Source organism: Danio rerio, chromosome 8, assembly GCF_052040795.2.
Source record: "Danio rerio strain M-AB ecotype USA chromosome 8, GRCz13ab, whole genome shotgun sequence".
In the NCBI taxonomy this organism is placed as follows: Eukaryota; Metazoa; Chordata; class Actinopteri; order Cypriniformes; family Danionidae; genus Danio; species Danio rerio.
In genome coordinates this window covers 33,013,107-33,037,126 of record NC_141028.1, presented here as the reverse complement: position 1 = coordinate 33,037,126, position 24,020 = coordinate 33,013,107, and the positions used below count along the sequence as shown (strand labels likewise).

General features: G+C 34.4%; 2 protein-coding genes and 2 long non-coding RNA genes across 11 annotated transcripts in view; 2 read left to right on the top strand and 2 right to left on the bottom strand.

The window, feature by feature from the left end:
• smarcb1a (SWI/SNF related BAF chromatin remodeling complex subunit B1a) overlaps positions 1-6,817 on the top strand; it is a 48,058-nt gene extending 41,241 nt beyond the window's left edge. For 4 of the 7 annotated variants that reach the window (XM_087264016.1, XM_087264019.1, XM_087264018.1 and 1 more), the window contains exons 7-9: positions 2,348-2,538; positions 5,698-5,829; positions 6,483-6,557. In XM_087264016.1, the coding sequence (XP_087120142.1) occupies positions 2,348-2,538; positions 5,698-5,829; positions 6,483-6,522 (363 nt within the window). In that variant the 3' untranslated portion in view covers positions 6,523-6,557. 7 annotated transcript variants of the gene reach the window in all.
• LOC147842656 (uncharacterized) lies at positions 5,279-6,807 on the bottom strand. The gene is made up of 2 exons (XR_015498096.1): positions 6,006-6,807; positions 5,279-5,850 (listed from the first exon to the last, which is right to left on the bottom strand). It is a non-coding gene; the product is annotated as an uncharacterized LOC147842656 (long non-coding RNA).
• Positions 6,818-6,878: 61 nt separating the features above from the next.
• On the bottom strand, positions 6,879-15,105 carry derl3 (derlin 3). Its single transcript, NM_200903.2, is given in 7 exon segments — positions 6,879-7,755; positions 7,838-7,928; positions 10,635-10,830; positions 12,581-12,674; positions 12,836-12,909; positions 12,996-13,061; positions 14,802-15,105. Coding segments are annotated over 7 exon segments (744 nt in total). The 5' UTR covers positions 14,892-15,105; the 3' UTR covers positions 6,879-7,622.
• A 95-nt stretch (positions 15,106-15,200) lies between these two features.
• Positions 15,201-19,927, top strand: LOC141375655 (uncharacterized). Of its 2 annotated transcripts, XR_015498095.1 has the most exons (4): positions 15,201-15,290; positions 16,194-16,263; positions 18,945-18,996; positions 19,100-19,927. It is a non-coding gene; the product is annotated as an uncharacterized LOC141375655 (long non-coding RNA). The 2 variants fall into 2 exon arrangements; XR_015498094.1 differs by lacking the exon at positions 19,100-19,927 and having other exon boundaries at positions 15,232-15,290; positions 18,945-19,075.
• Positions 19,928-24,020: the final 4,093 nt, after the last annotated feature.

The following is a 24,020-nucleotide window of genomic DNA, read 5'->3' as shown; positions in this document are numbered from 1 at the left end:
TCATGGCAATGCTGATAAAATGAAACCTCTAATAGGGTATATGTAGAAGGACTTTTCATTTTGTAGTAACAAAATTCCGGTGAACTGTATGCAGTTACAAAATTGTCTTGTTTAAGTTTAGTTAGTTTAGTTTAAACTTTATTGTCCGTTCTGCTTGACACAGAAAGGAAATTTTTCTTCAACACTGGATTTAGGACAACAATTACAAACATACAACAACGACACAATAACACTTATCAACACAACAACATAAGTTAAAAGTTTAAAAACCAAATTAGCCCCATACACAATACTGCAAATCATACTTGGTAACCACCTCATTCACTACAAACATTGATCCGGTTTAGAACAACAACTGCCATTGGGATAAATGACTTTTTATAGGCATTTCTTCGTGCTTTAGGAATTCTAAACCTGCGTCCTGATGGTAGCAATTCAAATGCTGAGTGAAGGGGGTGTGTATTATCTTTAAAAATCACAACTGCTCTTTTTTCCATAAAAGAGTCAAATAAAATCTGCAATGAATGCTGTTTGTGACCAGTTATCTTATTTGCCTGATTGATAATTTGCGCTAATTTCTTTTTCTGTTTAAGTGTTGTGTTACCAAACCATGAAACAATATTATATGTGAGAACACTCTCTATAAGTGATCTATATGCCAAGTTTAAAGTCTGTGTACTAACATTAAAACTTCTCAATTTGCGGAGGAGATAGAGGCGCTGACTTGCTTTCTTATAAACCCCCTCTACATTACTATTAAAATTCAATTTATTGTCAATAATTGTGCCTAAATACTTGAAATTTAAAACCTGCTCTACTATTTGTCCGTTTATGGTGACTGTTTTAAAGAGTCCAGTATCTACTCTTCTTCTTTGACTCCCCAGACATAACTCTTTTGTTTTCCCAATATTTAGGTGTAATGAACTTTTGCCAAACCAATCTATAATACTATCAATATATCCAAAATATAAAGAGCTATTCATTTCTTCCTGACATGAAACCAATGCCAGATCATCAGCATATTTTATGAGTGTGAGATTGTCATCAATATTGCACTGCAGTTCATTAATATATATAGAAAATAAAAGAGGTGATAGTACACATCCCTGAGGTACCCCTATATTTAAAACAGAGCAGTCAGACATAGCATGATTAACACAGACACTGTGTTTGTCTGTTTTCTTTTAAAATCAACCATCTCCACTTCCTGATTGATATAGGATATAAAGCGGGTCTCAGAATGTGAAAAAAGCACTGCATTAAGTTACATTTTCCGCACTATATCTATAAAATACAAACGTACTTTACTCCAGTATTTCCAATGGTGTTTTTGCCTGCTGATCCTGACAGCGCGTGCATGTAAGCGGCTTTTCATCTCATTCTATGCGCGAGCATCTAAATGAACACTGAAGTCTATTTAACTGATTGTATTTTAATTACATTACAACATTGATACTGTAAAAGGAGCCATATAAAATTGAAAGTCACATTAACCATTCACCGTAAGTTAATCGGTATGGGAAGAAACACTAGCCGTGCATATACACTATTGTCAATAAAATGTGGTCATTTTATTTGCTTGTGTTTTTAAAGCTTTTTAGCTTAATTTTGAAATATGTAGAATATAGGATATTATCTTAAATTATTCTTACAAAATTACTTAATATTATTAAAAAATGTATAAATAGTTATTAGTGATAAATATTTATTCTTATTAAGTGAATTTGGTTTCTGCCCAGATTTTCATTTTAGTGCATTTAAAAAAAAAAAAATTAATAATTACACCTTAATGCTTTTATATTGTTGTTGGATTATTTTAATGTAATTGTTGCATGTGTAATATTTCAGCTTATTGATATTAATGTCTTTAATGTAGTGAAGCTGTGTATTTATTAGCATGTTAAAAATAGTGTTCAAAACAATCCCACATTTTGACCCGTTACATTTGTACATTCAAACAGTTTCACTTTTTTTTATTATGAATGATTTATTTTCAGATGACATTAAAACTGGTTATGATTGATCATAGTAACAGCTCTGTTCTAATCTAGGCTAAACCAGTGACAAAGTAATCGGTGTAGTTTTGGAGCGCCCTCTGTATGTGAAAATAATCACTACAGGATTGTTCTGGTAAACTACTAGCAAAATTTGATTTAGAATATTTTTATTCATTTGTGAGGTGTTTGAAACATTGCTGAAAAGCCCAGTGGTCACCTGTAACATTTTTATACATTTTTAACTCTAACTTTTTATAAATGTATCCTTCTGCAAACATCAAACTGTGGTGTGTGCAGTTTATTTATTTAACTGCATGAAAACACTCATGTCTGTGTTTAAATCTGTGTAGTTGAACATCCACGTGGGGAACATCTCACTGGTGGACCAGTTTGAATGGGACATGTCTGAGAAGGAGAACTCACCAGAGAAGTTTGCCCTGAAGCTGTGCTCTGAGCTGGGTCTGGGTGGAGAGTTCGTCACCACCATTGCATACAGCATACGCGGGCAGCTCAGCTGGCACCAGAGGACCTACGCCTTCAGGTACACACTCACATACTCAAATCACACATGCTGTTTTTGTAAATAGGCTCATTTTACTAGTCCCCTAGAGTTAAACAGTAGCAGTTTTGAATCCATTCAGCTAATTTGCAGATCTGAAAGGAAGACTTTTAGCTTAGCATAATATAAATCATTAAATCAAATTAGACCATTAGCATCTCACTTTTTTTTTTTGCTAATATTCCTACTTGAAGCTTGCCCCCTTTGGTAAACTGTGTTCTAAGACTAACAGAATATGGAAAGTTACTATTTTCTAGATTGATATGATTAGGAACTATACACTCATTCTGCACGTATCAAGGAACTTTGCTGCCATACCAAGGCTGCAGCAGGCGCAATGATATATTAATCAGCACTTAAAATTAGTCCGCAGCTAGCTAACTGGGTAGCAGAGCTGCATAAGAACAAAATAGTCAAGCTTTATATATTTATATAGGAAAATTCTATTCTCAGCTAAGCTAAAAGCGATGCTGTCTGACCCAGAGATAAGCTCAATGGATTGGAATATGTAAAACTCTAGGGGAGTTGTAAAATTAGTCTATTTCCAAAAAAGTAAAGAGTTCCTTTAAACTACATTCCATCACAGTCTTGTAGAGCAGCAGTCCTTTTGTGCTAAAACAAAAGTGAAGTGTTTGTGTGCCTTTGAGTTGCTGCTGATTGATAAAACACAAAGGAAAGTCCAGGGGCCTCATGTATGAGGACTTGCGTTGAAATCATACTAAGACATTGTGTAATCACAAAGCTGTAAATGTGTGTACGCAGTAAAAAATTCAGATGTATGAAACACTGCGTACGCAGAATCACACGCATATTCTCTTTGTACGTTCGAATTAACGTAAAACTGAGCGCACGTGAACGAGCGCAAAACCCCTCCCTGCCTCCTCCCCTGTATGAATATGCTAATGACTCTACTTTGCCAAAACCAAAAGAAGAAGCAATGGCAAAAGCAAGCAAAGAGAGAAACTTTGAACCGAATGTGAACTGGAGGTGTGCCTATCGGAGGTAGACCGGAGAAAAACTGTTATTTGCAAGTTTGTCCACTGGAATGAGGTAAATTAAGTAATAGTCCAGCGGACATCAATAGCACGAGTGGCTTAGCTCTTAAAGTGCATGGCAACATGTTTTGACACTATCATTCCTGAACCCGGTGAGAATCCAGCGTCTGATGAACTGATTTTTCTTTTTTCCCCATTTGCCTAGTCTTCTTCACGAGGAAGACAAGTAGGAATCATTAATAAGTGTGTGTATTATGTTAAGCGCATTTGAACATCACATATCATTTGCACATTTATTAAATGGAAATGTTTCCGATTCATGTAGCCTATGCAAATTCGTCTTCAGATGGCGCCTTTATAGCAATGTGCGTGCAGTAGATCGCTCCGATTAGATTGGGGAAACTGGCGATTGCTGCAAGTTGCGCTTTAATGTTTGGCTGGTCAACTGTATGGTATGGAAACCTTATATACCTGCTAGACATGCGGATGATCATAATCCCGTCTCATACAGCTGCCATTTGCACGGCTCAAAGATACTTTGTAGTGTTCAATTTAACATGATTGGCTCTAGGAGTCGCCAATGGAAATAAAACAAACACACACAAGAAATGAACGTACGTCAGGCATGAAGTTGGGGTGGACCAACGCACATTCTCACGTTCATTTCATCGTTAGTACATCCAAACGTGAGTGTGAAACCTGGCGTACGCAAAGTTTTTGTGTGTACGCAGCATTGATACATGAGACCTCGGTGTGGCTATAGAGAGTTAGACCCATTCAAGTATTGCTCCATTTGTCTCATAAAGAGCCTGAGGAAAGTGTTCACAGCTTGAACTTTTAAAGCAGTCAACTTTCTTCAAGTTGGATGTTATTTCAGACTGTCTGCTGTCTGGGGAAATTGCAAAACTCATTTTAAGGGTTGTGTATTTTGTCTGGAATGAAGACATGGCTTGTACTGATCATTTTAATCTACTGAGGAAAGCATGTTTCATCTCTATGAATCGGTTCATTTAAACCCTTTTTAAAATATCTCTCTGCTTCATATATTTGTTAGAATTTCACTAATAATTAGGAATAATAATTCTTTCTGAATTTTGTCTTCAACTGTATGTACACTGCATATATGTACAGTGCTCAGCATATATAAGTACACCCCTCACAAATCTCTTTTAAATTCATATTTTAATAGGAAGCTGTACAATATTATATTTGTTTATTTACATTAGATTAGTCTGTACTGAAGCCAAATCTGGAGCTTATCTAACAAAATAAACTTATGATAACGGTCCAAAAACTAGTGCAGCCAAATTTATGCGGTAGAAAAATATTAAATATATAATTTATAAAAAGAGGAAAAATCAAGAGAAGCAAAACAATTTTAAAATGTAGTTGAAATTTTGTAGGTTGTAATTTTTTTTTTCTTGAATTTAATTATATTATCCTAAAATATTATTTTGATAAATGTATGTTGAATAAATCTGTTTTGTTTAACTGCACTAAAATACATTGCCTATATTTACTAAGAAATTAATACAAATATTCATTTTAAGATAGGGTGTACGCCATTATGCTGAGCACTGTATAAATATTTTTATATTTGCCATACTTACCAATTTTTGGTGACTTTTTTTTATTCTGTACACTACTGACGTCATTTCTTCCTAATTTAAAATAAAATGTTGTCATTTAAAGCAGTTCTTTTGTTCTGCAAAAAGTAACCCATTAGCTCATGTTTTCACACATTTATTCAAATATTTGGATTTAGTTTTTGACAATACAATTCCATAGTTTTATCTTCAGAGAAATGTTGTCATTCTTCAGACAAAAAAAAAATGCTAAAAATGACAAGGTTAACATTTTACTTAAACCCACAGCCATCCAGAGGAACTAAAACATTTGAAGTGTTCTCTTGATTTCTTCCATAGCTTATTAATGTGTTTATAAATGCATCTAATTTTTTGTCTACACCATATTTGCATCGCATGATGACATACGTGCAACAACTCTGTGTCAGTAAACTGATGCCTCATTCTATTTATGACACAAAGGACACGGGATGTAGACAAACACTTGCTGCTGTGATAATAGTGGTATTCATTTAAATAAAAAGAATGATTTTAAATACTCTTGTTTGGTCTCTTTTTAGTGAGAATCCTCTTCCCACGGTGGAGATTGCCATCCGAAACACAGGAGATGCAGACCAGTGGTGTCCACTGCTGGAGACACTGACAGACGCCGAGATGGAGAAGAAGATCAGGGACCAGGACAGAAACACAAGGCAAGACTTCAACTGCCTCACCTTTTGTATAGTAGTTGTGCACTCCTTTTACTTCGGAATGGGAGAAAATGTAACACCCGGTATGGGGAATAAGCCTTCTATATAACAGGGCCAACCTTTGAATAGTAAACTCATCACGTCGCTGCAGACACAAGGCAAGACTTCAACTGCCTCACCTTTTGTATAGTAGTTGTGCACTCCTTTTACTTCGGAATGGGAGAAAATGTAACACCCGGTATGGGGAATAAGCCTTCTATATAACAGGGCCAACCTTTGAATAGTAAACTCATCACGTCGCTGCAGTTGCCACTGGAAACTCTTGTTGCTGTAGAAACAGGCAGTGTTCTCAGTCGTGTGTTTTCACTTTCAAACGCACAGGTTTTGTCACTGTTATGCCAGGTGTCCACACTGCTCCGGCATTTTAGGCACGACAAATGCTAAGCAATTGATCAGAGTTGTCCTGCTGTGTCTATTCTCCATCTTGCAGTATGATTGCACAGCAACTGAACACTACCCTGGACAGTCATGTAGTGTGAAAACAATGGCGATCCAACGTTTATGAAGCTCATGCTGTGCAAACTCGGCCTCAGATCGTGGAGGGATTTTGATCATTCCAGGCCTTGTATTTAACTTTTTATTTTCTCTCATTTCAGGCGAATGAGGCGACTTGCAAACACAGCCCCAGCATGGTGAATCTCTCTCCCACAACTATTTAAATCAGAAGAAAATCCAATAAAGCTCTGACTCGGCATTACTGACAAGAAGATATAAAGACATTCCATCGGCCAGTCCAGATCAGAGAGATCGCCGTCAACCTAAAGCATCAAAGCTTGCATCCTTCATACCCCTAATCTGTTTGCTTGGAAACAGACAGTCTTGAAATGTTGAGAATATTTTATGGTATCTTTATTTGTCTTGTTTTGTGTTCGTGTATAAATGCCATTTTGTAAACATAATGTGCTTTTAAATAAAATGATTAAGAAAAAAACAGTTGCATTGCTTTTTGTTCAGTAGTTTGCAATATATTTGCACATTAATTCAGATGGCAGTTAAAATCCAACAAGAAACTTTATTAATTGCCCATTTAGTATATATATATATATATATATATTCAGATAAACATGAGCTTCCTTTAACATATGGTTTTAAAAAGATTTTGTAAAGCACAGACTCATCTTTCAGTTTCACCATACAAAGCCTTTTGTATTTTGCGGCGGTGCTGGGCTAACAAAGGCCACAGGCTTGGAAATGCATAGTCTGCAGTTTAATTTGCCATTTCAGATAGTCGGCACATTTGTGAACGTGTCCACCTGCGCCACCACTCAATGTATTGTAGGAAAAAGATATACGGCACAGTATTGTACCCAAGAAAGTATCCTCTTGTGGAAATCACAACCCCTCCGGAATGAAAGATTGTGGTTTGGGAGATTTGAATGGCTTCTCTTTTCAAGTCCATTACTGCCAGCCACCGCTGCTCTGTGAGATTCATTCAACACTAGTTGTTTTAAAAAACAGCAATTGTTTGAACAGACGGGCATTGTTTTTTCCAGAACAAAGTAAAAGTTGTTCGCGATGTCCATGGCACTGAATGCTAAATTTGGATTTTGTGCGCTTAATTAGCACAAAAGGCACAAAGGTGGATAAAGTTTCAATCTTTTTGTGGGATACTTCTGAAAGTGTGACCACTTTCTTCATCTTCAACAACTATTGCATAGTTTGAGTTACAACTTCACATGTAGGCTAAAACTTCAAATACAACAAACAGCACGTGAAAAGTTCTGGGTGTGAAACCTTCAGTTTTCGTCTCTCTGAAGATCGTCCTCATTTTGATCTTCTACACCTTGTCCATTCCAGGACATCCCACTCGGATCTTCTGGAAGAGGGGCGTAATTGGGATCTTCTTGAGGTGGATCAAACAAAAATCGACTGCAAATGATCAAGAAATGTCTTTAGTTTTTCTCCCTGAAGACAAAACGAAGAGTAATAATATATGATATATGTTACTTACAAAATTCCAGGAGTGGTAAGCAGCTTTCTGCCTCCTGGCTGGTTGGGAAATACATCCTCCAGGAAGTAGTAGATGTGTCCAACACCAATCCCTAGTTGATTCAATACATTTTAAAAGATAAGTAAAATACTTTTGATCAGCTAGGGTTTGTTGAGCCGATCAAAACGAAAAGTGAAGACATTAAAGCAATAGTTCACCTAAAAACTAGTATTTCTGTCATCATTCGAACAACCTGTGTTTCTTCTGTTAAGTACAAAGAAATATTTTGAAAAATGTTGGGGGGCGAGGGGAAGGGACAGCCATTGACTTCCCTGTTTTTTTATTTATTTATTTTTTTTTTGCTACAATGGATGTCAATGGCTGCTTTTCATTTTTGGACAAACTATCCTTTTAATGCTTCAAATAAGTTCTGCATCAAAGAAACGCTGTTGTTTTTAACTTTATATTCGTGAAATAGTCATGAAAGTTTCTATGTTAAAGGTGCAGTATGTAAATTTGACACACAGTGGTTGAACTAGGTATTGCATTGCTAGATCAAAATACTGGCAGACACAAATTGCCAGATTGAGGACCAACAGGAGTGTACCTGACTTTCGAACCTAAAGGTTCATTTGAATCGTGTTCTTATTAAAAGCAATGCCACGCCATAGAAGAATATTTTATATTTTGTTTTTGTTGAAACCAACACCTCGAATTTAGAAACGGCTTCTATTTCTTGCAGCTGAACAACAGAAAACTGACAAAGATCACCTCAGGTACACCTCATGTGCTTCATTTAGTGTTAAATGCTAACAATGTGAGTTTGAATGCCATTTTACATGACATTTATTGTCATACTACTGAAAGCAGCAGCAGATAGTTTATCTCAGATTTTGAAAATAACGATGTGAAATTAAACTTAAGAACTTTGACTCCGTGTAAACAACACAAATCAGTGATTCAGCATGTACATTAAATAATGTTAAAGAGGTTTAATGTGAACCTTACCATTTCATGAGTGCATATTCTGTGCTTCTAAATGGCTGCATTTAAATTTCTGTTGGGTTTTGTCTGGTGCAAACAACCACTACAAATCTCATCAGGTAGCGCATTGTTTGGACACATTGTTTAGAATGTAACCTGCTCACCTAATGTTTACGTTCGTAATGTTTATATTATTTGCTAATTAATAATCTCATGTGGAACTCTAAATCTGCGTCTCATTTCAGAGTCTGCTACTGTCCACTGGAGTTCTCATTTCAGTCACATGCTTTGAGAGCCTTTCTGACTGAATGATTGAAATGCATGGTTTTCCAACAAGGCAACCCAGGGTGCTGATATATAACTGGGTGAGCTTGCAGTGGGCGGGTTAAAAGAACCAAAACAAAGACAGCATTCCAGCACGGAAAACACATTTTCAAACACTATAGCACTGTTTGTCAGATAAACAGGACTGTTCAGTTAGCATGTTTCTTAAACATCTGCAATCATAATGGTATTTTTATGCTTTAGAAGAAAAACTTACATGCAGCACCTTTAAGAAGCAAAAACTGGTTCAAAATAATAATAATAAAAATAATCTTTATGTATCTGGGCCCATTTTGGAGTTTTCATAAAATGAAATTTACTAAACATGACAGAAATGTAAATTTAATAAAGAGGTTTATATATTTATTTCTAAAAAGCATATTAAATGCAGAAAAAAAAATGTCTACTTAATATCAAATAATTTTATGTTTTGTCAAAATGTCAGAATTTTGGTGAAACAATGTTCACCCAGGGTGCTTTCACACCTACACTTTTGTTTCGGAACGTGTCTCGATTGCCCAGTTAGCGCGGTTTGTTTGGCATATGTGAACAGGGTAATCGCGCTCTGTTCCGCGCCAAAGTAATCGCTCCGAGATCGCTTGAATGAGGTGGTCTTGGCTCGATTGAAACGAACCCTGGAGTGGTTCGATTACAGTGAGAAAGCGATCCGATCCGAGTGCGGTTATATCACAGTGTTTTATGGATATGTAATAGGCATACGGCCATATGAATAGGGAATTATGAGTATGGCGGGAAGTTTCGCGAGTCTCCGGATGCCCGCAAACGAGTGATGATCTCCCGGTAATCTCGCGTCTCCCTCCCGGTCCTTAAATAGGCATCGGCGCGCACCCTTCTCACCCCTCCCCACCGCATCTCTCCTCAGACACATCGCGCGCGCGCACCCTGTCAATCACCATCAAACCACCACCTCTCCTGACAGCTGAGCGGGACACTGCAAAATAAACCCTGACACTCTGACCAATGTGAGGAGAGTTTACTCACACGTGACTTGTTTTAGCTCTTTTATTCCGATTAGAAACTTTGCAATGTGAAAGCGAACCGCTCCAAGAGCAAAGAGCAACAATGTAACATTTGTAATCTCTGTTTTGGAACAACTGAATCGATTCACAGGTGTGAAAGCACCCTCAGTGTTACTGATATACTCATTTAAAAAGTCTTCTGACCTTAACTTGAACAATTCATCAATTAAAATCTATCTTGTTTCAAATAAGCAAGATTTTTTTGGCATATGAGCTATTATCACAGAAACATGAAACTGGCATTTTTACAAAAATGCTTAAAATGTAAATCAGTCATTACTTTTGGCTCAGAAAAAAAACCTTTAAAAAGAACACATTATAATGTACAACAAAATAAATCAACTTGTATAACATTTTAGTTATTCTGATGCTTGAAACCTCTTTTAATCTTTGACCCATAAATGACAGTAATCATATCAAAGGTCAGCTCTTAGCTCATGAGTGTTTCAGGAGGACAGAGGTGAACGTACCCAAGAGATCAATAACAATAGAGTTGCCCAGCAGCAAAGAGAAGCCCATGAGCACCCAGGGCAGGAATGGAGCCTGGAAGTTGAGCAGGCCGAAAAAGTTCATGCGGACAAACGGGTTCCTTCGGCTCCACACATAAACCAACATAATGGTGAACGCCTGGCCCAAGAAGAACAGGTTAGAAAACAGACCAAAGAGCTGAGGACTATGGAGTTAAAGAAATCAGTAAGTTGGAGGAATAAATTAAAATCATTTATCACTACAAATTAACAAGAAAGAATGAAGTGTTCAGGTAACACATATAATTATAAAATATTCAGTTTGTTTAGCTAATGCATGATTAGGTAAGGGGATTAAAATCTTTTATGATTTAATTTCTTCTATTGAACACAAATCAAGTTATTTTGAAGAATATCAGGGGAAATAGCCTTAGTAGAAAAAAAAAATACAATAATTATTACTATAGTTATGGTAGTATAATACTATAAGTATACTATAAGTGTTTCCAACATTTTTTAGTATATCTTAAAAAAAAAAAAAAAAAAACTTAAAAGACAAGTTTCAAAAGCTGACAAAATATTTCATTTTGGGTGAACTATTTCTTTACTAAACAATGCCAAAATGCATCTAAAGGACTGTTAATATTATTTAAATGAAATATTTAATTAAAATCAAATGTTGTATTTGTAGACATTATTTAATAGACCTGAGCTATTACACTGTCATTAACTAAGATTAACAAAGAATATCATGTACTGTAACTAATATTTTGCTCATTGTTAGTTTGTTATTTAATGCAGTAATGAATGTTACCTTAAAGGACCTTATTGTAAAGTGTTTTCATTTTGAATAAATCTAACAATGCATCTTTAACTACGGAATATAAATCTGCCACTTTAAAAAAATTAAATCACGGTTTTGTAATTCACATTAATGACAACAAGTTCATAATATTTAGATAAGAATTCATAAGATAATGCTTTTATCTTATGAAATCTTTTACAATTAAATCCTCAATTGTTATGGAAAAAATTATCAGGAAAAAAAGAGTTATGACAAATTTTTAATTATGAATAAATGATCAAATAAAAAAATACATGTCAAATTATTGAAATTATGATAAAACAACATTTTTAATGTCTAAAAAATGTAGAATTTGAAGAATTCATCAATTAATTACTTGTCATTATTTCAGCTTTATCTCATAATGAGAATCAGTTAGTAAATAAAGGTATGAATTAGAAATTAAATTAAATGTACAGTGTTACAGTACTGTAGTTCACCCAGAAATGTTATTGCTTATGATATGATGTGATGATGAATAAATCATTAATAATAGCAGCAATTCAGCATATATGACCTCATGCATGACAGACGTTGAGTTGTTTCTCTTAAAGGGACAGTTCAACCAAATAAAATAAAAATACCTCATCATTTATTGTCCCTCAAGTTTTTGCAAACCTTTTTGAGTTTTTCTTCAGTTAAACACAAAAGAAGATATTTTGAAAAAATGTTAGAAGCTATAACTCTCCCGTGTTCGGGTGGGTTTCCTCCGGTTGCTCCTGTTTCCCCCACAACATGTGGTAAAGGTGAATTGGGTGGGCTAAATTGTCTGTAGTATATGAGTGTGTGAATGAGTGTGGATGTTTCGCAGTGATGTGTTGCAGCTGGAAGGGCATTCACCGTGTAAAACATATGCTGGATAAGTTGGCGGGTCATTCCGCTGTGGCGACCCCAGGGACTAGGCCAAAAAAAAAGGAATGAATGAATGAAGTCATAACTACTGACAATCTGAGTAGGAAAAAAAAGTTAAAGGTTTTCAACTTTCTTCAAAATATCTTCTTTTGTGTTCATCAGAAGACAGAAACTTAAATTGGTTTATACCAGGAGGAAGATGATAAATTATGATGTTAAACTGATATTTAATGTTGTGTATTCTGAAGGATACGGTCATGAGAACACCACCAAACAGGAACATGTAAACGAAATCTGCTGTTCGGCCACGGAAGGAGCCTTCCTCCAGCATCCGGCAGTATCGGTATCTGCTCAAGTCAAGGACATATACTCTACAGACCCTCGGCACAGCTGCACACCACACACACAAAACCCACGTTATGCAAAATAAACACTCCGTGAAACTGTCTGACACTTCCTGAACATTTCACACTGACAAACACAATTAAGCTGATCATAAAAGGGATACAGGAAAATCATGTTGAACAAGAAGCTGAAGCCTAGAGGTCCAAAAAACAAGAAGTTGGTGATCAGTCGCCATATCTAGAAAAAAAAAAAGAGAAGCACACATGATTATCAAAACTAGAGATGTGTAAAGTAGCCATGTGTCAGGGGTGTTTTAAACTTACCTGGTATTTTTTTAATATCAAGTCAGGGTTGAAATAGAGTTGAAATGGTGTGATGAGCTCCAGTTGCTGTAATATGCAAAACAGTCAAATTAGTTGAAGAAAGATTGTTGACTGTTGTTGCTGAAACATGAAACTGTTACAGATTGTTTGCATAAGATGTATGGCTCTTCGTTTGTGTAATTTTTTGGTCTTTGATTTTTACAAGCACTGGGAGGGCAGTATTGTAGTTCAATAAAACTAAAACCCTTTAAACTACTGCCTATTGTTTTCTTCTTTTGATGTTAATGTTAACTAAAATCAAAAACCGTAAAAGCTAGTTGGAAGGGAGACTTTCATTTTTTTATTTTATTTATGACACTATATACGCATTACGCACGCATGCACACACACACAAACAGACACACAATATATATATATATATATATATATATATATATATATATATATATATATATGAGCAATATCACAAAAGTAGCACTGCATTGTGGCTGTATGTCTCTGCACTGGTGGGAGGTGTGCGTTGTGCCTTAGTGTCCCAGCAGTGCTAATATAAAGCCACATTGCAGTGCTACAAGTGTGATATTGCGTTTATATAACAGTTCGACGGCATAATCATGTGTATAAAAAAGATATCAAACACGGAGAGTCTAAAAACCCTTTTGTAATAGGAACTACTTTCTTCCATTATTTACTCACATCTGCAGCTGACGTCAGAACTGCAGAAACTGTTGCTCATTCACAAACGTCACTTTAGAACTAGTATTTCAATCATATCTTAGTGATCAATAAAACTGTCAATGAAACATACAAGGCATAATAGTTCAGTTTAATTATTTACTGTAAATAATATGCTGTACTAAACAGAAACATATTATAGTATAAAACAGCTAAAACAAAAAATTCAATAAAAACAGGTGTATATATAGTCAAATAAATACTATAGTCATTTATAGTAAAGGTAAATATTTTTGATAATAAATAAATAAATATATATGTATACACACACACACACACACACACACACACACACACACACACACATATACATATATATATATATATATATATATATATATATATATATATACACATACATACATACATACATACATACATACATACATACATACATACATACATATATATATATATATATATATATATATATATATATATATATATATATATATATATATACAGTTGAAGTCAGAATTATTAGCCCTCTTTTGAATGTTTAAAATATTTTCACAGTATGATATTTTTTCTTCTGGAGAAAGTCTTATTTGTTTTATTTTGGCTAAATATTTTATTTTATGGTGTTACTTCGTTAAGATATTTTGAAAACTGTTAGACGCCATAACTACTATTGTCCACAGTAGGAAAAAAGGATGAATGTTTTCAACATTCTTCAAAATATCTTCTTTTGTGTTTATTAGAAGAAACTTACAAATGTGTAGCATATTGTGTACCATATGTGCAAATTTGTACCATATGCTGGTTCTGTATTGTACACACACAATAATTATACAAGATATAAACCAAGTAGAAAATGTTACTTTCATTGGCCTAAGTTTGATGCTAAAATAAAGATTGACGCTAAAATACCGATCACGCATCATTATGGTGTTACTTCGTTAAGCATTTACACTGACACTTGATACTTCAGTGTGGGGAAGATCATAATTCTGAAGAGAGGCATACGGACTTACTGTAATTAATATGCGGCTCTATATTTACCCTGGAACTTAAATACAGAGTACAAATGTACAGAAGTAGACATGTTGTAAAGGCAGTTTAGCTACTCACCACAGCGGCCGTGGTTAAGACACATGCAGTGGTGTACGCGCGAGTGACCGCGGGAATCTGCATGTACTCCTGAGTGACGCTGTTTGCCATGATCTTTCTCTTATCTACACTTCAGCTCTCACTAATACCACATATTAGCCGCTCTGACGCCGAATAAACACCGACCAGTTCAGTAGGACGAGACTTTATGCTTCGGTAAATCCATGTCCGCGTTTAGTGTTTGTTTCGAACTGGTCATTTTTAACGGTTCATGATGTTTGCCTGTGAATATGAGAGCTTGACTGTGGGCGGAGTGACACAAACACGCTTCATCGGTCGTTTTAGCTCCTCCACGTGGATAAAAAATATATATTTGTTCTTCCGTGGACCAATGAGATCGCGCGGGTTCAGTGACGTCTTGTTGACAAATTTGTGTTTAAGTAAACAAGCCACTTTTTTTTTTTTGCAAATTTGATGCAATTCTTCGTAAACTTGTTCGGCTCTTATCTGGTAATATGTCTTCTGAATCTAATATTTTACATACTAATGATTTAAGTATCAATGATGTGAAAATTATAGACAATGAATTTAATAACATTTACAGTAAAAAGTTATGCAGAACTATATTGTTGCCTAAATCAAACCCTTTTAGAATTCCTTATTTGAGCAGATTGAATGGGGAAAAAAGTTTGGAACTTAGGCTACCTAGTGAATACTGTCTCACCAATAAAGTTGACACCTGCTTTTTGAATGCACATAGGCCTATACCCAAATGTTTTGGTTTAATGTTGAATATCTCATATTTAAACTTCAGTTTTCTATCAATTTAATTATTATATAGGCCTATAGAAAGTTCCATGTACACAAACAAAAATGGTCCAATGATAAACCTAACATTTATTTGCTTAAAATTGATCTTAAGGTTTATATCGAAACCCCAAATAAGGCATTAAAATGCATTAAAATTAAAAAAGCTATATGAATGTATACAATTTTGAAATCATTTTCTTATGCTAATTTCTTGTAATTTATATAACCCCTGTAATTTAAATTTATTTATTGTTTTTATACTCTATTTGTTCCTTTGATGTGAAAATAATTGTAAGCACTGTATTCCTCGATATTTTGTATGCTATTGTTCTTGTTATGCAATAAAACAAGCCACTTTTTATGTTTTGTTTGCTGGAATACATTATTTTTGGCACTATTCATGCCCGTAGCCAGGGGGGTTTGGGTGATTCGAACGAACCACCCCCACAGCCAAAAGGTCCAGCATTTGTTCTTTTAATTATTTTATTTAATTTAATATTACATATGTATTATATAATTAATATAATGTATTTATATTCATATTCCCGTCATGTCTGTGTTTATGAAGCAGTTTGCTCACTTTGCTTGTTTTATTCTGATCAGATAGGCCTATCAGATCGCTCAAACCACTTCAGAAGGTGATCTAGGATGCATTTCAGATGAAACTGGACAGGTATAATAATTTTAGACAAAACTAATATAAACAAAATTAATTATGACCAGGAGAAAATCTGACCTGCTCCTGAAACACCTGTAGGTGCCCTTTTAAAGCTTTAATACTAAAACATAAAGCAAACATGTTCCAACTTTTCAAGCCTGTAGCCAGGGGGGTTCAGAAGACCCACCCCTCACTGACAAAGGTCCAAAATTTGTCCCATGTATGAACTCATTTGTCCTATTTTAACTGCTATGCCATCATAAATAATGAAAATAATCCATCGAAAAAGGCTTTAAGACCTATTGGAATTCTCTGTCGGCTGTTGCTTCGGTGGGACTATAATCTGATGTAAGAGTCTTCTTTCACTACTTTATTGTTTTTAAACAGAGAAAACATTTTACAGGGAACTTTATTCTTAATCTTGGACCTTATTCTTGAAATAAAAATGAGCAATAAAAAGTTGTGAAGCACCAGAAGCGGACCATATTACATTAATTTGAATATATTTTGGCTATTGTTGATTTCCAGGAATTTTCAAATGTACATTTTTTACCAAAGAGACTAGAAAAATTCTGAAGAATTAATTATTATTTTTATTATTATTATGTTTTAATTATTATATTTTTATTGAAATGGCCAAATTGTGACTGAGGACAGTTGAATGTGCTGGCCAGTTTGTTTTCTGTCTAGTAAATGATAGTGGGCTAAAGTTTCTTTTTTTTGCTTCAAAACTTTAACAGATTGCTGTTTTTCCTAATGATATATGACAGTGGTTCTCAAACTGTGGTACGCGTACCATTAGTGGTACGCGGGCTTCCTCCTAGTGGTACGCGGAGGAACTGCTGAATAATGAAAGAAACAATTAACACTTAATCCTTTAATGCGTAATATAACATTGATGTGATCAGCATTGGCTGTTTAGTGAAGCGTACGATCACAACGCTGTGCTTAGAATGTTTATTTTAGTGCATTGTGTCATAAGCTGCTGAAAATCAGTTTCCAAAGTTTAAGAATTGATTCTGAAGCGTGATTTGACTGACATGAAAAGTAGCCAATCACAGTCGACCTTGTCTAGTTGCGTGAAAACGTAAGGGCGGGACAAATGCTTTCTGTGTTGCAGAGACAGAAAAAACAACTTAAAAACAAATGTTTTGTTGGAATAATGCTTCTCGGATGTTTTCACTGTAGATATGTTCAACAGAGTAATTAAACCGCGGACATATGTCCTGCCTTTTTGATGATCTACATACACGTTTCGCTCTCCGACAGCCAGTCTGACCTGTCACTCCTCCAAACACATTCTGAATGGCGGCGCGGGAATTGAGGTATTGCGCAATTATTCATTTCTGCAAATGCGGCGAGTGCTTTATTTTAACACGAGAGCGCATTCATGTACGCAAATCGCTAAAACAGATATGCGAGCTCTTAAATATGCTTTTTTCAAATGAACTGCAAGACCTCTCATGATCGCCTGTGTGCTCAGATTGAATACAATCGCGATCTCTCCACTATTAAAGCAAACATTATTTATCTTTGCTCCTTGACTAAATTTAGTCAAAAGTATTAAAAGTTATCAAATATTTAGAATTAGATTGATGCATGATCGATGACAATGCTAATGGTCTTCTTATTTGGCTGTGTTGTGAAGTGAAACTTACTTTTAGCAAAGGTGAATTTTTTTTTATTTCTTTACGACAAAAGAATTATGCTGGAAATGTTTCTGGATGAGGTATTTGTGTGATTTACACATTTAGCTGTATTCTGATCTGTCCTAAAGCATTACAGGTCAAAGCAATTCTTTGTTTCTTATTGTTTATTTATCAAAATTAACAATAAGGCTCTGAGGCTTAAAGCACTGTTTTGATAAATGTATTGTTGTCATATTTCAAATACCTCAAGTAAAATGAAGCCATTTGTTTTATTTTTTTACTGACAGTGTACTTGTATTTTTTTATCTGCAAGCACAGTTAATGTTCAGACTATTTCAAATGTTTAAAGTGATTGACAATAATACATATTCTTAATAATAGGAATTAATTTGCATCATTTTTAAACTGTGCACACCTGTAGCTGCTTAATTAGGCCTACGACGCTATTTTTTAATACTGGTTAAAAAATAGCATCGTAAGGTGGTACTTGGAGAGACAATTTTTTTCTAAGGTGGTACTTGGTGGAAAAAAGTTTGAGAACCACTGACTTAGAAGAATAATGTAAACTTTAAAGAGTTTCGAGCAACACAGTCCATCACATGTAGTTTATTAATATCAAAGATAACAAAATATATTTTTCTTTGTGGCATGTTCTCTAATTTATATACTCTGGTAATGTTAATATGTACAATATAAAACTTGATTCTTAACTTACTGATCTATACTACATTCTGTTTGCAGATCATTGGCATTGATATATAGTCATCACTATGATTCCTTAGGAGCATATTCTCTGTTTTATTTTATTTGACCTCAGTTCTTTCTCTCTTTTTGTTTTAATAGATTTGTGCATTTAATAATTTTTATTTTTATTTACACTTCATGTTCTCTTTTTTTTGTTTACTTTATAACCCATGCATGAAACTTATGCAGAGGGGAATGTGAGGAGGGGGCATGCCTAGTACAAACATATTTAATTCTTTGAGTTTAACTTTAATATACTGTATGTTAAGCGACATGTTGATGATTGTTGGTTATTTTGTACAGATGCCGCCTGAGATCTTGCAGTGGATCCTACTGAGAGTTGTCACACAGGATGGTGATGGGACATTTCTGCAACTCTCACTGACATCCAGGACCTTCTGAGCCATTGTCATTCATTCATTCATTTTCTTGTCGGTTTTGTCCCTTTATTAATCCAGAGTCACAACAGCGGAATGGACTGCCAACTTATCCAGCAGGTTTTTACGCAGCGGATGCCCTTCCAGCCGCAACCCATCTCTGGGAAATATCCACACACACATTCACACACACACTCATACACTACAGACAATTAAGCCTACCCAATTCACCTGTACCGCATGTCTTTGGACTGTGGGGGAAACCGGAGCACCTGGAGAAACCCCACGCGAAGGCAGGGAGAACATGCAAACTCCACACAGAAACGCCAACTGAGCCGAGGTTCGAATCAGCGACCCAGCAACGTTCTTGCTGTGAGGTGACAGCACTACCTACTGCGCCACTGCCTCGCCGAGCCATTGTCAGTAATCCAAAATTCAAGAAGCAGGGTGTGTGTGTGTGTGTGTGTGTGTGTGTGTGTGTGTGTGTGTGTGTGTGTGTGTGTGTGTGTGTGTGTGTGTGTGTGTGTACACATGATAAAGAGTACAGAATATGCCAAGCACTTTTTACTGCAGATTGTTACTTTAATGCTGTGGTGGAATTTCCCTGTAAAAAATATATAATTGTTTTTATGTTTATTAAAGATAATAATCACAAACTGCTGTATCTTAAATTATTATTAATATTTTCTATAAATTGTCAGTCTTCCTTTTGTACGTGTGCATGTGCATACACAGATGTTCTGTAGGTGAGACATCTGACATCTACAAAACACAGATCTGCCAGATTTTTACTTGAACCGAGAAAGAGGGACTTTCAACTGACTGTATTGCTTTGTGTTGGTGTTTTTACTGAAGATGAAGTTGGTATTTATTTATCAGGATTTGTCAAATAAAAAAATCAGAAGTTTACACGAGTGCTGCACTTATTAATGTCAAATTTATTTTCATTAATTTGTGTCCTGATAGATAAGTAATAAATAAAACTGGCCGTTTGTGCCACACTATTAATATAATATTAAGTGTATTTAATATTCTAATTTAATGAAATAGAATAACAATGTTGTACGTGACTCTTAATAACCAAACAAAATCATTATAAAAAATATTTTTAAAGATCTACAGTGCAGAAATGGATCCAGAAGGATTGTTAGAAAGTGGTATTAAAGTATTTACCCTGTATTTACAAATAATACAAAAATAAAACCAAGAAGACTGCATTTTAATTCAGTAGTATTAGATTATAAAATTATTAGTAACTTATTAATTAAATTGTAGAACAGATATTAAAACCACCCAGTAGGTGGCAGCAGAGCACTGTCTTCATTCAAATGGAGAAACTAAACAAAACTTTAATGGATTAGTAAATAATAAATAATGAAATTGATTGCATCCATAGATGACACACCATGTAATATGAAAAAAATTAATAAAAAATTTTACTCATGCTGGAACATTTACATATAACAGATAATATACGTTTATATTCATAGCAGCGTCAAAGTAAAAATAAATCCATTATATGATGAAATAATCTGATTTAATAAGTAAAAAGGTTACAAACATATACTTCCCTTAATAAATAATAGCTTATCCCTGCTCTTAATAAAACTCAAAGCAGTGCAGTATTGAAAGAGAAACAATTGGACACATGCCCAATATTTTTAATAGTATAAGTTTACTATTTTTAATTGTAAATTTTCCAGAGAACTCTCCCATTCAAAGGGAAAAATTAAACTGAACTAAAAGCACTGCATTTTTATTTATTTATTTTTTCAGACTCCACCTTTATTTGCTGTAAATATGCAATATGCATTTGCATTTTGAAGCAAAATAATAAACCATTAAAATATCAGAACTAAAATCACTGCGTTTCTGAAGTGACACCATTGTGAAGAGTCTTTTGAGTCTTTTGTAATATTTTTTAGCAGGAAAAATACCATTATGAAATTCACATAACTGTTAACATAATTAACATATAAAACACTCATCAAGAATGCCCACTTTTGTGCATTTTTGTGTTTATTAACAATAAAAACAATATTTAAGAAATTGTACATGCATTTCCTGTTTACTGACACCACGTAGTGGGCTTTCACTCTATTGCGTTTCCACTAACCAATGAAATTACAGGTGGGCGTGGCTGAACATGCAGCCCCGCCCCACATTCATCCCCGCCCAGATCTGCGGGCTGCAGACAGGGGCTTCTCGTTTTATTCACTTAGAACAGTGGTTCTCAAACTGTGGTACGCGTACCATTAGTGGTACGCGGGCTTCCTCCTAGTGGTACGCGGAGGAACCGCTGAATAATGAAAGAAACAATTAACACTTAATCCTTTAATGCGTAATATAACATTGATGTGATCAGCATTGGCTGTTTAGTGAAGCGTACGATCACAACGCTGTGCTTAGAATGTTTATTTTAGTGCATTGTGTCATAAGCTGCTGAAAATCAGTTTCCAAAGTTTAAGAATTGATTCTGAAGCGTGATTTGACTGACATGAAAAGTAGCCAATCACAGTCGACCTTGTCTAGTTGCGTGAAACGTAAGGGCGGGACAAATGCTTTCTGTGTTGCAGAGACAGAAAAAACAACTTAAAAACAAATGTTTTGTTGGAATAATGCTTCTCGGATGTTTTCACTGTAGATATGTTCAACAGAGTAATTAAACCGCGGACATATGTCCTGCCTTTTTGATGATCTACATACACGTTTCGCTCTCCGACAGCCAGTCTGACCTGTCACTCCTCCAAACACATCATTCTGAATGGCGGCGCGGGAATTGCGGTATTGCGCAATTATTCATTTCTGCAAATGCGGCGAGTGCTTTATTTTAACACGAGAGCGCATTCATGTACGCAAATCGCTAAAACAGATATGCGAGCTCTTAAATATGCTTTTTTCAAATGAACTGCAAGACCTCTCATGATCGCCTGTGTGCTCAGATTGAATACAATCGCGATCTCTCCACTATTAAAGCAAACATTATTTATCTTTGCTCCTTGACTAAATTTAGTCAAAAGTATTAAAAGTTATCAAATATTTAGAATTAGATTGATGCATGATCGATGACAATGCTAATGGTCTTCTTATTTGGCTGTGTTGTGAAGTGAAACTTACTTTTAGCAAAGGTGAATTTTTTTTTATTTCTTTACGACAAAAGAATTATGCTGGAAATGTTTCTGGATGAGGTATTTGTGTGATTTACACATTTAGCTGTATTCTGATCTGTCCTAAAGCATTACAGGTCAAAGCAATTCTTTGTTTCTTATTGTTTATTTATCAAAATTAACAATAAGGCTCTGAGGCTTAAAGCACTGCTTTGATAAATGTAGTGTCGTCATATTTCAAATACCTCAAGTAAAATGAAGCCATTTGTTTTATTTTTTTACTGACAGTGTACTTGTATTTTTTTAAAGTTCTATTTTAGATTAAGATCAAGTGTAAAATAAAATCTACATGTGATGTACAGCTATTTAAGAAACAAATTTGTCATATTGTAAAGAAAAATAGTGTAAAATATGTAAATAAAAGGCCAAATTAAATCTTTTTACCATATACTTTAATTCAACCTTTCAAAGCTTGAAAATATCGTTTATAAAAATGGGCAAAAAGTGTCTCTATGGCCTTAAAGATTATGTGGTAGTTTTACCAGTGCTATTGAAAAAGATTAATTGTCTTGAAAGGAAAAATCGACCATACTTCCTTTGTTAGTACAAATTCCTATACATGTAGCTTTGGATTTAAGCAATTAAACCATTCAATCAGGTTTAAACTTAAAAAAAGTGATTTCATAATGAAAATCTGATTTTTTTTTTTTTCAAAAGTAACCAACTAGTACTTTTTAAAAGAGTACTTTGTACTTTTACCTAATATTAGTATTATTTACTAACATTTTTGTTATTTTAGCAGTGTAATAGTACTTGAGAAAGATTTCACAAGCATTTAATGCAGGTTTATTATATTATTAATATATGATTCATAAATATTATTATTAAGTGTTTTTATTTGTATCTATTCATATGCAATGTTTTATGGGTTGCTGAGAATACATTTCAGGTCTTCAGTACATAGCATGTCAGTCTTGAAAAAAAAAATAGGTGCTGGAAAAAGTGCTTAAAATTCCTTGATTTTCATAAGGCTGTGCCTGTATGAACCCTGTCATATGTACATTGACCATATATTTCAAGATTTGTCTGAAAGTGTAGGAATATGACATATAGCCTATATTCATAAGGTCCAAGCAACATGTCCAGCTTTTGATGAATAGGCTACTATGAATACTTTAGATTTAAGTACAGCAGTTTTCCTTTTACTTTTTATCTTTTTACTTTTTTTCATTTTTAATGAACTTTTAAAAGCATATTTTAACTAAAACTTTTTTTTTTTATCTGCAAGCACAGTTAATGTTCAGACTATTTCAAATGTTTAAAGTGATTGACAATAATACATATTCTTAATAATAGGAATTAATTTGCATCATTTTTAAACTGTGCACACCTGTAGCTGCTTAATTAGGCCTACGACGCTATTTTTTAATACTGGTTAAAAAATAGCATCGTAAGGTGGTACTTGGAGAGACAATTTTTTTCTAAGGTGGTACTTGGTGAAAAAAGTTTGAGAACCACTGATATATGATATAGTAAATTTGTATCTTAAAAATTAGTCTTGTTTTATTTTTTTATAGCAATTTTTTAGGAAATATTTTAGTACATCAAAAAGTGTGGTTATGATGACATCTGACCAGCTAATCCAGCAAAAAAAAAAAAAAAAAAAAAAACACTAAAATGCAGTATTTAAATCTTATAGTTAAATATAAACCTGAGGCGTATAACTGCAAATACGTCCACTTTTTGGAAAAAAAAAAAAAAGAACCACACCTTTTACCAGGTTGGCTGCGGGCCTGCTATTTATTACTGATGTAACAAACAAGAAGACTTTGGGAACAACGGAAATGTGTCAATCTTTTCCTTTGGTTCTAAAATATTTAGTTTTTTTTTAACTT